The 16169-nt window shown below is 63.0% G+C and overlaps 1 protein-coding gene across 2 annotated transcripts in view; it reads right to left on the bottom strand.

The window, feature by feature from the left end:
* Positions 1–10141, bottom strand: part of KIF26A (kinesin family member 26A) — a 41583-nt gene extending 31442 nt beyond the window's left edge. Inside the window, exons 1-2 of one of the 2 annotated variants that reach the window (XM_025392223.1) lie at positions 10130–10141; positions 9227–9472 (exon numbers count right to left, since the gene is read on the bottom strand). Coding sequence is in view for 1 of the 2 variants with exons in the window: in XM_025392222.1 (XP_025248007.1) it covers positions 9227–9472; positions 9751–9792 (288 nt within the window). In the remaining variant the exon portion in view is untranslated. Of the gene's footprint in view, positions 1–9226; positions 9473–9750; positions 9793–10129 lie in introns of those variants that run through there. The other variant, XM_025392222.1, reaches the window with a different exon arrangement.
* Between the last annotated feature and the right edge of the window lie 6028 nt (positions 10142–16169).

Here is a 16169-nt window from a genome sequence, read left to right as displayed (position 1 = left end):
CCCTCCCCCTCCCCGCCCGCACAGCCCCCACCGCCAACAACAACAAATCCTGCACTGTGGCCACTTCCTGCACCTTTCGACCTCTGCACAGGCCAGGCAGTGGGGCCAGGCCTCCTCTCCCAGCCATCCCGGCAGCTCAAGAGGTCCTCTGGCCCAAGCCCCCAACGGGTTACTGCCCCAATTTCAGGAATCTGAACTCCTAAAAGCCCCAGACAGCAGGACCGCCTGTCACCCAGGCCTCCACAGCCTTGGTGCCTTGAGGCACAGCCTTGGTGCCTTGAGGAAGACAGTAATTACTCCACTGCAAAATATGACTTTTAATTTTCTCTTTATGGTCTAATTAAACAGATACTTTACTTGCATTTGGAAAATGTTTTTCTTCATTTGATTCAATTTAGCATCAAGCACAGCCTACCCATCAGGCGCCTGGGTTTTAGGGAGCCTCCCCCCTACTTACAAATCATGACTTTGTTCTTTATTTTGTTTCTGGGGTCTCTGAGTTGCTTTAAGTAATCTTTCCATTTTCTCCTGCATGTGAGGCCTGAGGGACTTCACCGGGGACTCCCCGTTCCCCGTCACTGAAGGAGAGAAGTCTCCCAGCTCCAGCCAGCCAAGCCACTGCCCATGGGAAAGAACAGCTGATCAAACCTCCCCGCCAGGCAAGGCCACCCTGGGACAGCGAGCGGGGGGGCGGTCCTGCTCCCAGTTCAGAGACCATGCCATCGGACCCCAGGACCTCAGCCATACGAGGCCCTCTCTGAGTCCCCATCACCTGTCTCCACAAAGGGAGCTCTGGCACTCGCTGGGAAGGCAACTGGGCCCCAAAGCCCCTCCCCGATCCATGCAGTGAGGCGTGCATGTGTGGGCAGCCCGCGTAAGAACCCCACGGGTCATGACCTCTAGATCTTGCCCTCCCTTTCCTTCCCAAACAAAGCGTGCTGGGCTGCAACCCCGAGCCGCCACTGTTTCCGGAGCTGACAACAGGTCCAGGAAGGGACCCCCGGCCAGGCGGCAGCCCTTCTGTCCAGGGCATTTCCACATCTGGTGCAGCCCATCAGGGCGAGGGGCAAGGAGCCGGCTCGGTGCTCCGATCTGGAAACTGGCTGGCCACACCTGGCTGCCCCAGTGCCCCTCCTGCCCAGCTGGGCACCTCTCTAAAGGCCCAGACCCTCCCAGGTCTGCCAGCCAGGACTTCAGGGACCATTCCCATCCTATGGGTCTGCAGTTCTGAAGGCCTCCTACCCCCTTCCTCTTCTGCTGGGAGGGGAGGGAGCAGGGACACAGCCCAGTCCACCCAGCACTGGCCGGCACGCCATCCCCAAGGGCCTGTACCAGGCGCCAGCCCAGCTGGGCAACTCAGGGCACAGACAAGCTCATTGAGACCCTCGTCCCCTCAATGGCCTCCCCTGTCTTCCACCGCATGCCATGCTGGGGTCTGGAGCTATGAGTGGTTAAAGGCCAGATCGGCAAGGATGGCCCCGGCGAGGTGGGGTGGCAGAGGGGCAGGCTCATCAGGACCCCCAGTGCTCAGAGGCATGCTCAGTACACTGCAGGGGCTTGGGGGTCACCTGCACACTCAATCCAACTCTGTACAGGCTGTAGTCACCGGGCAAGGCAAGGGGCCCCGTGGACTCAGTTTCAAATCAAGCCCCTGCCTCCCAGCGGCCCCAGGCATCCCTGGGCAGAAACTCAGAAGCCTCTGCATGTGAGAGGCCACAGGACTGTGCACACCACCAACTCCTCCTACAAGGCTGCCAAGAGTGCCCAGGATCCCAGAGCTGGAGCGCAGCTCCACTCCAAACACGGCCCCCAGAGCGCCCACCTCCTGTCACCTGGCCTGCCCCGTGACGGTCTTCACGTGAGCTCCAGCCAGGCCCATCTGGGGGCTTTTCACAGGCCCACCCCTTGGAGACCCCCGTGCCGTCTCCTGGGTTTAACTCTGAGATCAAACACTGCCGCCCCAGGAGCCGTCCAGACACCAGGACCGCACCTTCCCAGGGCCTTTCCCGTGGTCACAGCACTTTGCTTATGGAAACACAGTGGCGAAGGACAAGTCAGGGAGAGCCTGACTCTGTAGCTGTGAGTGAAGTCACTCACACCCCATGCCCCCACTTCTTCCCCAGCGGGCAAAGAGGGTCTGTGGTGGTTGCCGCCCCTGCACCCCTGCTGCCCGGCTCCTCAGGCCCGAGCCCTCCGTGCCCTTCACACCACACAGTAGGCACAGGGATGAGTTCAGACCTCCCGGCCTCCGCCCTCAGGCTCCTCTCCTCACAGGCCTCTGGGGCATCTACAGAGGGCAAGGACCCCATGCCCCACAAGGTACAGCCCTTCCCACAATACCAAACGCAGCCAGGAAGTTGGGCGGGACCAGGACAAGCCTTCTCCCAATCACCCAGCAGGCAGGCTGGGCCCCTGGCACCATCCCAACACCCAGACACACCCCTGCCAGGCACCCCAGGCCTCCCTGCACAGCCTTAGGGGCCACCCACCCCCAAAAACAACCACCTTGTTCACTGGTTGCCATGAGTCTGTGACCCCTTAATCGACTGAGGCTCAGAGAGACTGAGACACCTCCCTCAGGCCACAGCACCAGGGCCACAGAGCTGTGGTTCCAACTCAGACCTGGGTGACCACAAGGCCCAGAGACGCACCGTTGCCACTGCCTTGCTGGCCCCTCTTGGGGAGCCTCTGGGTTGAAGGGGGGGGGCCCCAGCCCCACCCTCAGGAGAAAAAGATAGAAAGCCAGGCATGGAAAATAAAGCTTGGAGCCAGGTCGCCTGACACTTCTTCCTGGTGAAGGCAAATGTTGGGGGGTGGGGGAGAGAGAGCCCCAGGGATGAGGGAAGGAGAGGCCTTTCGGCCTTGCTCAGGGGAGCCCCCACAGGCTAGGTCAGGCGGCTGGAGGACGAGGGCTTTGTGGAGGTCATGTTGGCGGCAGGGGTGAGGGTCCTGGAGGCCGCTGGGAGACAGAGCCAGGCGGCCGAGCCGGGAGGCCGCGCCGGGAGGCAGAGCCGGGAGGCAGAGCTGGGCCGCAGCCATGAACTGCAGCTATGAGCTGGGGAGGGAAGATGGGGACAGGACATTTAGAAAGAGCTCCCTGAGGGTACTGGGCAAGGGCCAGCACGTGGCACGCTCCACCAGAAACAGAGGCCAAAGCTCAGGCAGCACCCATCACATGGGGTCAGACGCCAGCGCAGGAGGGATGCAAGTACATCCATCCCAGGCCCAGTGCAGCATGCTGAGCTGAGCGGCCTGGCTGTGGGCCAGGCGGGACTATACATTGCCATCAGCCCCGGGCACCGGGCTGGGCCACCCACCCCTCCCCAGCCCTACAGCTGAGGCCTAGGATGCTGCTGGGGTCAGGGACAGGTGGACTGAAGAGTCTCCATGGAGCACAGCGCAGCCCTGCGGAGGGCCTCGGGCCACCACAACCCACGGGTCCTGCCTAGGAGACTCCATCCTGGAGAGGCAGCTGTGGCCACAGCATGCCCCTGAGCAAAATCAAGACACTGTGACACTTGAAGTAAAAGTGACCCTGAGCGCCAGAGGAAGCAAGAGTGACGACACAGCCCAAGGACTCTGTTCACAGGCGGGAAACTAAGGCCCTGCAGGGCAAGGACACACTGTGGTGGGGGTGGCAGCCTCCAGAGCCTGCCCTGAGAAAGTCTCATCAAGCACAGCGTTCACCCCAGCAGGAAGGGAGCAGAGGGGGTGCAGAGCTCAGAGGCTGACAAGGGCTGCCCATTCCTGGGCCAGGATTTCCAGAGGCCAGACCACCCAGCCTGGCTGCCACCAGGAACCGGGGAAAGCCCAGCTGACAGCCACTCCCTCAACAGCCCAGACTCCGCTTCCACGGACCAGATGAGCAGGCTGAGGCAGACACGCCGAAGGCACAGTCAGTCCACTTTTACTGTTTACTTACTCACAGCCCACACTGCCTTGCATAAAGATTGTGTGATGGCTTGCAGGAACTACAAAAATAAATTAAAAACAAAACCATGCAACCACAGTCAGTCGTAATTGGAACAAAAAGAATGATCCGTTCCCATTAAAGACAGAAAAAAAGTCCCATGTGGTCCAGAGCTGAGTAGCAGATTTGCCGTGAGTTTCCTAGCAGGCAAAGGAAGAGAAGAACTAGACTTTCTTTGTTACTTAAGGCAAAAACCAGCTCTTCTGATTTCCAAATAAGAGATCCTTCCGGGGTACTTAAGGGAGCTTTGGGAAGGCCCCAGACCCGTTCCTTTAGCCCACTCCAAACCCTCACAAGTCCCTCCAGCAGGACTCGGAACAGCTGAAGGTTTGGGGGTGGCCTGCAGTCCCCCTCCTTCGCTGTCCTCCACCTGGAAGCAGAGAGGCAGTGAGACCAGTGGCCACAATCCCATCCCCACCCAGCCCACGTGTGACCACGGCCAGACTCCCCCAGAGCACGCCCTGCCCCGACATAAAGCCTGTACCCCGGAAGCCGCTAGGGCTCCATCTCCGCTTCTGGCTGGTGTTCAGAGGACAATGGTTCACATCCCTTAAGCTCAAGTCCTCCCCCAAACGCCCACCCTCAATCCCTGGGACCCCAGAGCAGCCAAAAAGACAAGACAAGAACAGGGACATGCCCTCAACCCATCACATGCTGAAGCACAGGGAACCCCAGGGGCAGCACCGCCCGTCCAGTGAAGAGAAAGCCCAGGTCCCACAGAGGCTGCACAGCAAGGCTAGGCCTGACCAGGCTTCCTCCCGGCCCTTCCCCAGGCTCTGTCCCTGAGAGTAACTGGGAGCTCCGAGCTCCACAGCCTCCCGAGCAGCGCCCTTCCCGGTAGAGTTAGCCAGTGCCCTGCCTGCCAGCCAGGGAGCCGTGCCCCTGTCACCTCCAGAGGCTGCTACCGAAGCCTGCGACACCTGGGCTCAGCTGGGAGTGCTGCTGATGCCAGGCACTCCACCCTGCGGATCCCTGAGGCGGGTGCCATTGCCAGGTACAAAGGTGGCCCCAGCAGCAGCAGAAGCTGGGCCAGGCTCCAAGCAGCAAGGGAAGGCGGCAGCCCCAAGTCTGGGGGCCCAGGGGCTCTGACCACAAGTGGCAAGCTTCCACCATGGGACCAGTCGGGTCCAGCTCCCACCCTCCCAGGACCATTGCCTATCTGGAGGCAATAGACCCGGGACCCTCAAAACACAGGCCTGGAGGCTGTGAAGACAAAGATGCCCCCATCCATCCAGGGGGCTAAGAGGGCTTCCTCAGACAAGTGACGGAGGAGGAACGAAGAGCTGGCAGGAGTCACCTCCAGTCAAACCAGAGAGGCAACAGGAGAAGCAAACAGGACTCGCCAAGCCATGCACAGCAGGAGGAGGGTTCCCGGCTTCAGACCCGGGACAGCTGATTCCCTGTACACAGGGGCCACTCCGGAGCTTCGCTGGGAGGAGAACCCAGAGCCACAGCCTCGATGGGCAGCTTCCCTCACTGTTCAGCCGCGTGGCACCAGCGGGTGGCACCAGCAGTGGTTCTGTAGCTCTCAGGGGCGTAAGGACGAAGCCCCTGCCTGGATAAGCAAGAGATGCACAGGAGCTAAATGAGAATTGATCATTTTCCCCATTAGGGGCGATAATCAATTCAGCACTGGTATTGACGCTTCAAATGTCACGGGGTCTCAGGAGGAGCCGACACCTCACATGACATGTCTGTCAGCAGCTGGAATGGATCCCCAAGCAGGGACCCTCTCCTTGAAGCAGGGAACCATCCTCTGTGGGGGAAGGGGATCGTCATCCTCCACTGGAACTGTCATTTTGAGGGGCAGAGAGATGGAATCCAGCCCCAGCAGTCCCTGGGGTGACCACCAGCAAGTGGGGTGTGGGAGGAAAAGTCTAGTCACTCAGTCATTCAACAAACACCTCCAGGTGACCCGGACCCCATGCCTGACCTGGCAGAGCTCCTTCTTGTGGGGGAAACCAGGACTGAGGTCGGGGAAAGGGAAGAGGTCTGCCAGAACCAGTTCATGGTGGTGGGTGAGCATGGGGAAGGGAAGGGGCCCCGTGGAGAAAGAGGGAGGCCCCAGCTTTGCCTGCTGAATGGGAGGCACTGGGATGCAACCTCCCACAGGGACATCTCAGAGTTGGGGGCACCTGAGAAGGGGCCTCGGACGCCAGAGCAGGGACACTGAAGGGCCTCCAGCCCAGTGAGGCCAGGGGGTCTGGGGAGAAGGACAGCATCTGTGGCACAGCAGACAGAGCAGCCCATTAGAGAAAGGACCAGGGGAGGCCAGGCCACAGGGGACCGCTCCAGGCCATGGAGGTCCTGAAGTAGTCAGCCCGGAGACAAGGCCTGAGGACCCTGCAAAGAGCGGAGGGCACAGTGTGGGGGCGCAGTGAGGAGCAGGAGCCACGGCCAGAGACCCAGCATGGGGCTTCGCCTCCACACCCAGGGCCAAGCAGATCAGGAAAGACGATGCCCTGGGGCTCCAACCTGGGCAGGAAGAGAATGTCCCCCTCCCCTACAGCCCCAGACAGGGCACCAGGCTCAGAAAGGTGGGGAGGGCACAGTCTTATCCATGCCATGGGGATGAGATTCCCAGATGGGAGACCATGGTCACCCTCACTGCCCAGACAAGGGAACTGAGACAGGCTCAGGCAGATGAGAGCACGCAGCAGTAAGGGAGAGGCAGGCCTGGAACCCGGGCTCTGATAGACCCAGGCACAATGACTCGGAGTCCCTAACTCAGCAAATAGCAGCAGCAGCCGCCAATGTGAGAGTGCATCCTTTCCGGGCACTGCTCCACATACCTATGCAATGGGCACAAAGATGGTCCCGTGTCACAGAGGAGGAAACAGAGGCCAAGAACTCTCAGGAACCTGCTCAAGGGAACTGCCTCCTGGCAGGAGGGTGGGCAAGGGCCCAGCAGGGGATGAACATGGGCAGGACCATGGGGGCATCGTGGGCTGGCTAAAGAGCAACACATTCAAGGAGATGCTAGCAGGCAGGCCCTCGACCCTCTAAGCGCCCCTCTACAACGGAGACAGGCAGGGAGCCCAGAGGCGAGGGCCTCTAACATACAGGCCGGGTCCCAGAACGTTTCCCCACTTCTCTGGGCCTCTGAAGATCCAAGCATGAGACAGACAGATGATTGTGAAGTTCTCTGTAAACTGTAAAGGGCTATCCTCAAGGAAGCTCATCTCTCCCCTAAAAAATACGAAATGGGCCCCTGGGGAAATCCTAGAACACCAACCCTAAATACCTCTTGCCATGTTGGCCTTAGACAGCAGAGGCCAGGGCCCCTTGGACAGTGCACCGGACTCCGGGGAGCACACTGGGGTCACCCTGGCCACCCCAGAGACTTCCCTCCCAACCCAAACACAGAAGCAGCCATGTCCACACATCTGGGCCCAGAAGGCCAGGCCAGGGCTGCAGGTGCAATTCTGCTGGGACTCTGGGGACCTACGCCCACACAGGGGACAGCACAATGACACCCGTAAGGCCCCAGGATGGCAGGTGCAGCCCCCCATGCCCTGTGGAGAGACAGTGGAGGATGGGGCCTTCTCTCCTGGGGGCACAGCACCCTGCAGGCGGGCCAGCACTTCAGAACAGACCCCAGGTGCCAGAGGAGGCCACAAAGCAGAAGAAGGGGCCCAGAGCAGAACAAAGCCCTGGCTGAGCCCAGCCCGGGACCCCGCTGTGCTGAGTGCCAGCGCCAGCCAGGGAAGGGGGAGCCCCCAGCTGGCACGGAAGAGGAGTTTCCAGTGTCAAAGGCCAAGTTCAGGGGAGGCTGGAGATGAGTGGTCTGGGACTCCCCTGATGACCTGTCTGCCACAAGAGAACAAGACATCCCCCATATGAGGAACCTCGAATCCACCAGGGACTAGTATGACCTGCAGCCCTCTCCACTAGGACCCCTGGCCTGCCCACGACCAGGAGCCCCCTCCCCTTCACGACGCCATACCAGGACCATGGTCCCAGGGCCAGGCAGCATCAGCTGTTCAAGTCCACTCCAAGAATGGGGAGACCAGCTCAGTCCTAATGCCCCTCCTGTCTCTGGCCTGTTTCCCCAATGAGGCAGCAAGATGGGCCTTTAGCTCTGGCTGGCCCTCTCCAGGGGGCCCTCAAAGGTCTCCTGCTGCCTTTTAAACTAGATACAGGCCATTGGGGCACGGAGTATAGCCAAGGCTGCAGCCTGTCCAGAGCAGAGGACAGGGTGGGTCCAGTCCTACCCCAGGACAGGCCCACAGGTGCCTGGCCTGAGCCAGAGAGAGAGGCTGCAGCACTCCTATCCCTTGCCAAGACTCCTGAGGGCCCGGAGAGGGTGCCCAGGACAGAAACCAGACCAGTACCCTGCCCTACCCTGCCCAGCCCCAGACAGGGCAGTCAGGGTCTCAGCTCACTCCAACCCCCACAGCCCTCCTTAGAGAACTATATTTAGATTCAATGGGGATTATGTGGACTTCCCAGGAACTCTTTCATAAAGGCTGAAGGCCGGGCAGCGGGCTTCCTCTGGAGACCCCCACCTGCCCCCAGCCTTTGCAAACTTCCAGCATGCATTGTTCCTGGAACAATGGTCCCTGCTCCCTCCAAAGCCGGCAGGCCCACTGGCTGGAAATCCAGGAGAACCCCTCCCCTGCAAGCACCTGCCCCTGGGGCTGGAGCCTGGGGAACCCAGAGGGCCTAGACTCAATTCCCCATGGGCGGCCACTGCCTCACTCTGTCCCAGGAGGTGTGGGACAACAGTTCTTATCCTTGAGGCTGGGAGAGAAGTAGGCAGGGACCCCCCAGCTGCTATGGCCCACCCTTTCACCTGCCAGGCCCCCCGGCCCCAGGTATGCAATTTCCAGACACCTGGCTGGGGGCCCAGGTGCCCCAAGGGCCACAATGCACCAAATAACCTCTCCCTGCTGGCAGGGCAGGAGCTGTCCCGCCCTGGGTGGAGTCCCTGCCATCCGCTCTCTCTCCTCCTCCTCCCACACAAACCTGCGTTCCAGCTGTGGGACATCTGGGCTGAGGGAGGAACGCCAGCCCAGGCCCCTCCCATCCGAGGCAGCAGGGCCCCTGGGGGGGGGGGCGCTGAGCTGCCCTAGCTCACACCTGGTATTACAGACCGGGAAATTGAGGCCCGCAGAGGGGAAGTCCTGGCTGATAACTCTCCGTGGAAATAGCAGCAGGGAAGGAGTGGAACCCTGCTTCCCTCCAAGTCCCAAGTTCCACCCAAGTTCGGCGTGGCCCTGCCCGGAGGGGTCGGCCTAAGGAAGGGTCACTTACCCGGAGGGTCGTCCCGGGCCCGCTGACCAGCTTCCACGCCTGTCGCTTGAGTTCCACAAGCTTCGTGTGGCAGTGGCGGCACCAGCCGCCTCCGCCGGCCGAGTGGCCCTGCTCTGCGCCGGCCCCGGCGCCCTCGGGCGCAGGGCGGCTGCCGCATGGGTCCTGGGCGGGCCCGGCGGGTAGCCTCTTTCGGGGGGACACCTCCAGCAGCGGCGGCGGCTCGCGGGCCGGGCCGCCCTCGGCCACCTGCAGGGTGTGGGGGCGGAAGCGGACAGTGAGCCTGGGACGTCCGGCGGCTCCAGACCCCAGCGCGCCCTGCCCCAGAGTGACGCTCTCGCCAAAGTTAGAAGCCTTGGGCACGACCCTGGCGCTCACCCACTCCCTCCATCCCCGGAGGTCCCGCCTGCGGGTCCGCTACCCTCAGCAGGAGGCCCCGCCCCCAGGGACGCGGCGCACCCCGCGAGTATCTTCGCCATCCCGGGCCCCCGCCGCCCGCCTCCCTCTCCAGGCCCGGCCGCGCGTACCGCGGGCTGCGCCGCGCACAGAGGGACGCCGCGGCCGACCATGGCCCGGGCGCGGGAAGAGCCCGGCGGGCGCTCCAGGCCGCGCTGGCTCTCCGAGGGCGCCGCGGCTACGTGATCCGGCCCCGAGGCGCCCCCATGGCCCGACCCAGCCGCTCGGAAGTTCGCAGATCCTGCGAGTGTCGCGGGGCGCGCGGTAGCTTCGGTGGGCGCGCTCGGGAGGCGAGGGCGGGGCCGGGGCGGGGCGGGGCTCGGGCTCCCGGGGCCGGCGGCAGGGGGCGGGACCCCAGAGAGTGCCCCGCCCCTGCCCAGTGCTGGGCGGCGCGTCGGGGTTAGGGTCCCCGCTTCCCTGCGCGGCCCCGCGTACTCCAAGGACCCCAACCTGTTAGGTGAGTCCCTCCCTTGGGGAGCGGCGCTGAGGGCCGCGCGAGGCGCTAGTTGCGCGCGCGCATGCGCCTCCCGCCCCTCTCCCGGGACACCAGGGCTGCGCGTCTCCCAGGAGGCACAGACGCCCCTCCCTCTACAGGCGGGAAAACTGAGGCTGCGGAGGGGACGCTCTTGACCAAGTCCCACGGTGAGGTGGGCCGAGGAAGGGGTGGGACCCCGGCCCCCAGACTCCCAGGCGCCTTTCCAGGAAGCCCAGCGTACTCTGCGTGTCGCGGGCCACTTTTGGTCTAACTGTCGCGCGTGGGTGAGTGTCGCGGTGGTGTGCGCCTCGTGCCGGGAAGCGCCCGCGCCGGCGTATCTGTGCCTCGGCGCGTCTACGAACGGCACGTGTCTTAATAGCCGCGCGTGTGCCCGCAAGTGGGTGTGCGCGCCGTGCCGCCCGGGAAGCGGGAGGTCCCGCGGGCGTGCGCCGGACCTGTTGTCAGCAGGCCTGGCAGATGGGAACTCAGCTCCGGAATTAATTGCCTGTTTGTCTCCGGCTGGGAGGCCGCCCCCCCACTTCCCCGGCGACCAGTTGCTCTGTGCCTAGCCGGGCCCCAAATGTCGCCGGCATCCGCGGCCGCAGGCAGCTCCGGGGCCAGGCTCCGGGTCAGCCCCAAAGCCGGGGTCAAGCCAGGCGGGCGCGGCGGGCGGGCGGGCTCCCTGTGACGCGAGCGCCCCCTGCCGGCCGCTGCGCACACGGCTCCGAGACTGGGGCAACCCAGCGCCGCGCGTCCCAGGCCTGAGGCGCACGCGGAAACTCCGAAGGTCGTGATCCCGGCGGAGACCGGGACACGCGACTGCCGGCGCATACAGTGAGGCCTTCGCAGAGACTCAATACGTCAAAGTGGCCCTTTCCGTTTTGCCCACCCTCTTTTACTTGGATAAGCCTCCCCGCCCACGCACGCACTCCCTAGAAAGTGGGGTGGGTGATCCCCCTCCCGGCTTTCCGGGTCATTGATGATCTTCGGGGTTCGAAAACGCAAGGGGGTATGGAATAAAGTGGCAGGGGCTCTCCACTCTCTGAGATCTGTAAGCCTGCAGCCCCTTTCCACCCAGCCTAGGGGTCCGGAAGCGCTTCCCCTACCCATCTCATCGCAGCCTGGAGAAAGAAAACGGGCGTCAGCCCACATCCGGATCTGGGTACCCAGAACAACACCCAAACCCCACCCCGCACTGCCGGCTGACAGCACCACCACTCGCCGCTCCACTGCTCCTGGACACACACACTCTATATCCCGGGCCCCCCACCCACACACGCAACCCAGAAGCACGCAGCGGTCGGGAGCCCCGGTCCTGCGCCCCGGGCCAGCCACACCCGCAACTTCAGCGCTTCTACCGCCGTGGCGCTTCGGGAAGCACAAGCTCACATCCCATATCCGCAGAACACGGGGTACACGAGGGGGCTGAAGTCACCTCGGGGGCTCACAATCAGTCAGGGGCCCCTGACCCCCTACTTCGCCCATCCTAGCAAGGCGCAAGGTGAGCCCGAGAGTCCCTGCGCTGCGCTCTCCGCCCTAGCCACAGCCTCCGGGTGGGTCCGGTTGGGGCACAGCCTTGAAGGGAGAGGGAGACGCGGACAACGCTAATGGGGGAAAGTGCGGCAGCGAGTCCCAGCCCGGACCGCGGGACGCCGCTCCGGACCGGCTGGCTCCTTCCCGGCGCCGCACCCCCGGCCGCGCGAGCCGCGCCGCAAAGTCGTGGGACGGCGCCTATGCCGCCCGCCCCTCCCGCCAGCCCTCACCTTGCCTCGTCGCCGCAGGAGGTGGCTGGTGAAGCCCAGGATGATCTCCGAGTCCAGGCAGAGCGCCCCCATCTCCAGCAGGCTGGGAGCCTTGCGGGGAGCGCCGCGGGGCGGCTCGGGCGGCCCGGGCAGCGCCATGGAGGAGCGAAGCGCGGGGAGCGGCCCCGAGCGCCCCCCACCACCGCCGCCCCCGCCGCCCCGCCCGCGCGCTCACTGGCCGCGCGCCCGCCGCCGCCGCGCCCTGCACCGCGCAGGGCCGCCCGCCAAGCCCTGGTCCTCCGCGGCCCGCGCCCCCGAGCCCTACGCTCGCTCCGCGCCGCGCGCCCCCGCGCTCCGGCCCCGCCCGCCCGCGCCGACAGCGCCCCCTCCGCCCGGGCGGCGAGCCAGAGACCAGCCACGCGGACTGGAGGTGGGGGGCGACGGCCCCGCCCGCCACGGGGCGGAGGATGAAGGCCAGAATCGGGTCGCGGTCTGCACCCACCTGCCTCGAGCGCCCCCAGACGTCGGCGCCTACTGCCGGGTATCCGGCAGGGAGAGGGCAGCGCGGCTGCTGTAAAACCCTTCTGACTGGGGCATAATCGCAGCCCCTTCCCCCTCCAATCTGTCCTGAGGACACCGGGCGTTGGGGTCCTGGCCCATGGAAATGCTCAGAGCCCAGTGACCTGTGCACTCCACCCCGCCCACGCTCCGGAGCCCCCATTCAACCTTGGCCTATGGACCTCCAAGGCCCACCCCAACCGGACCACGGAGCGTGCGCAGCGGGACCCGCAGTCTGCACCTCCACTCCAGGATCCCGATCCGGTGGCGACCGGTGGCCTTCCCTGCCCGACCCCGACTCCCTGAGGGCTGGAAGAATCGGGCTGGCCGCCGGGCACGACGAGTTTACTTTCAGGGTCCGGAGCTAGGGGAGGGGGTGGGCGCTCTGCCTGGGTGCAAGCTCAAGCCCGGGTCCCGCTCTCCTGTGGGCTGTCGCAGCCCAGAGCGCAAGTGGGTGGGATGCCTGGCTTGAGACAGGAAGGGGGAAGGAGGATCAAGCAGGCAGAGAAGTTCGCCTAAATGCGCTAGGCCCACGCGGAAGGTCTTTGGGAGTTAAGGAAGTGTCAGGGACCCTGCCCAGGGAACATTATGCGCCTTGAGCAGGACCTGGAAGGTGAGCAGTCGAGGGAAGGAGAACGTTTTCAGCAGCGCCAGCACGCACCTATGGCCTGGCTGGGGTGCTAAGGCTGGGCTAGACTTTCTGTGCTCTCTGCCCCCTGCACTCCCCTGCTCTCCCTTGGGAAGGACCATGGCCATGCCCCACAACCCCACTGCCCCAGCGCCTGAAGACCGTCCTGCTCCCCCTTCCCCTGACTCCCCCCAGTGGAGGCTGGAGGACATTGTCTCAACCTGACTCTAACCCAGAGCCCAGCACTTCCATTTGTCTCCAGCAGAATCACCATGAACGCTGGATTTGCTGACCACATGGCCGATCGTGACCACATGCTCTGTACCCACCCAGGCTTCAGGTCAGGAGAGAGGCGGGGAAGAGCTGCTTCCTCTCTGCGTCCACTATCACTCCTGGCCTGGGATCAGGGCAAGTTATAAAGGGGGCCAGAGTCCCCCCTTTCTCCCTGTCCCTGTCCAAGAGGACACTCTGGGGACTATCCACCCTCCCTCCCCCACAGGAAGGGGACTGGGGAGGACTGTCCTCTTCCCCACCCTGTCTCATCCAAGACCTTGAGCCTGGGGTGGGGGTGGGGGGGCTCCCTTCATCGGACCAAGGGCTTCTGGGAGGCCACCCGCCATGTCAGTGGATTGATTAAAGTCATTGTGGGGATTTTTTTTAACATTTAATTTACCAGGCAGGCGGCGGCTGGTCAGAGCTGTCCCCAGGGAAATCTAGACCAAGGGAGCAAAACAGAAAAAACCTCCCACCATTCAGCAGGGCCCCTCTGACGGGATTAATGCCGGAACTCAGCTTCCAATCAGACCACACGCAGAAATGTTTCAGGGAGGGAGGAGGACATGGGGCTTGAGTGCTCAGATTCCTTCCCTGGGTGCTTGAAGCCCAGGGCCCTCCATACTGCCATCTCTCCCCAACCTGCTGATGCCGGCCAAGAGCCGCACACCCCCCCCCCCCCCCCCACCTCTCCGCGCCTTCCTGTCTCCATATGTGATGAGGTGGACGGGACCTGGAGGCAGACCAGTCCCTGCAGAGCCCACCCCACCTCCATTCACGTCCCTTCAGCCTGCGGGGTGGGATCTAGGAGGCACCCCAGGCACACTCCCACGGAAACTGAACACCTGCCAGAGGTGTCTGTAGTAATGGAAACCGGCTAGGTAGGAATGGCCAATCCTCACTTCATCCTTGGTGACACTGGATGGACGGCAGGTGGCCCCAGGACAGGGACAGGGACAGGCATGCAGTGTGCGGCACAGCCCCGTTCGCCTTTGCAGAGAAGGTTTCTGCTTGTGAAGGTGGGGACCTTTCCTGGGACAGACACAAGTTAACAGGGAACGATTGTTGCCTCTGGAGAGAGTAGGGGTGGGGTTCAGGAGCAGTTTAACTTCCATTTTACACCACTTTGCATGGTTTTGACTTTCGTGGGGTGTTTTGTTTGTTTTTTTTTTTTTTTTTTTTGAGACGGAGTCTCGCGCTGTGTCACCCAGGCTGGAGTGCAGTGGCGCGATCTCGGCTCACTGCAAGCTCCGCCTCCCAGGTTCACACCATTCTCCTGCCTCAGCCTCCGAGTAGCTGGGACTACAGGCGCCCGCCACCACGCCCGGCTAGTTTTTTGTATTTTTAGTAGAGACGGGGTTTCACCATGTTAGCCAGGATGGTCTCGATCTCCTGACCTCGTGATCCACCCGCCTCGGCCTCCCAAAGTGCTGGGATTACAGGCTTGAGCCACCGCGCCCAGCCTTTCGTGGGGTTTTTAACCATCCTGTTTAGCATTTAATAAAGAGATAAGGAAGGGTTACAGGACCTAAACTGTCCACAATAAAATGTTCCAAGGTCCTTGGCCCTAGGATCACACCTGGCATCAGAGAAACCCTCATCCTCTCCAAGATTTGAGGGGGATGGAAAAACCCTTCTCCTCAAGGAGGCCTCGGGACACTCCCCACACTTTCCCAAGCTTGACCAGCTCCCTGGGCTCCCCACTCACCTATCCCTCCTGGACGCCATGTCTGGGGTGCAGGAGAGAGGGTGCCTCAGGAAGGCAGCCACAAGGGAGGCTGACCCCGGCTCAGGGTAGGGACCCCTAGTTAAACGAGGCCCCGACTCCTCCTCAGCACCAAGGGCAGGCTTCAGACGGTCACTGCACCAGTTCTTCAGAGAGTGAGTGCTTAGGGGAGGGTGGTTGGCCGTGGGGTTTAGCCAACAACCGCCTGTTCTCCGGACCAGGCTCTGTCTTACGCACTTGGTGGTATCCACTCATTTAGTCTGCCCAGCAGTGCCAGGCGAGGGTATTGTATGATCGCTGTTTTACAGACGAGGAAATGAGGCCCAGAGTGGGGAAGTCAGTCTCCAGGTTTCACCCCAGGAGTCTGTGCTCCTAAGCCCTGTGTTTACAGCTTCCTTCCGCCTTTCCCCAAGGCCCAGCCTCAGGAGTGCGGCTGCAGAGCAAGGGACCCCAGCCCTGGCCTCGGAGCCAGGACAGAGCAGGAGCGAGGGTGGTCAGCTCTGAACTGAGCTGTGGGAGCCCAGCCAGGATCCCACAGAGGACCCTGTGCTAAGGGTTTGCTGAGTAGGGAGAGTGGGGATGCTCGCTGGTCACCAGCTGACACAGACCTCCACAGACCTCACCCTGCGCCAGAGGAGCCCCAGGTCCAGCATAGCGGGACAGCCCAGGATGTGTGGCTTCAGCACCTTGGCCAGCGCCAGGAGGGGCCTTCTAAGGGGAGGGGGATGGGGGAGTGTCCATCACTCATTCGCTCATTCACTCTTTCAATTCAGTCATCCTGGAGTCGTCCTTGACTCCTGCTTGCTCACCGCCCCCGCAGCCCATCCATCAGGATCTTCCATCCTAATGGAATGTCAGCCCCTGGAGGGGGTTCTGCAATGCCATGCCCGCTTCAGCACAGCCACCAGGTGAACCTTTAAGAAGGCAGTGGGCTCCTTTCACTTCTCGCCCCTGGCTGACCCCTCTCCTGCTCTGCACCTCCTCCGCATTCTGCTCCAGCCCCAAGGGCCTCCTCGCTGTTCCCAAATGTGCAGTCACCCCCATTTGAGCGTTTGCTCCACCGTTCCCACTGCCGGGGGGCTCTTCCC

This window comes from Theropithecus gelada, chromosome 7b (assembly GCF_003255815.1).
Source record: "Theropithecus gelada isolate Dixy chromosome 7b, Tgel_1.0, whole genome shotgun sequence".
Lineage (NCBI taxonomy): Eukaryota > Metazoa > Chordata > Mammalia > Primates > Cercopithecidae > Theropithecus > Theropithecus gelada.
Note: the sequence above shows the minus strand (reverse complement) of the source record. Positions and strands in the feature narration are given on the sequence as shown.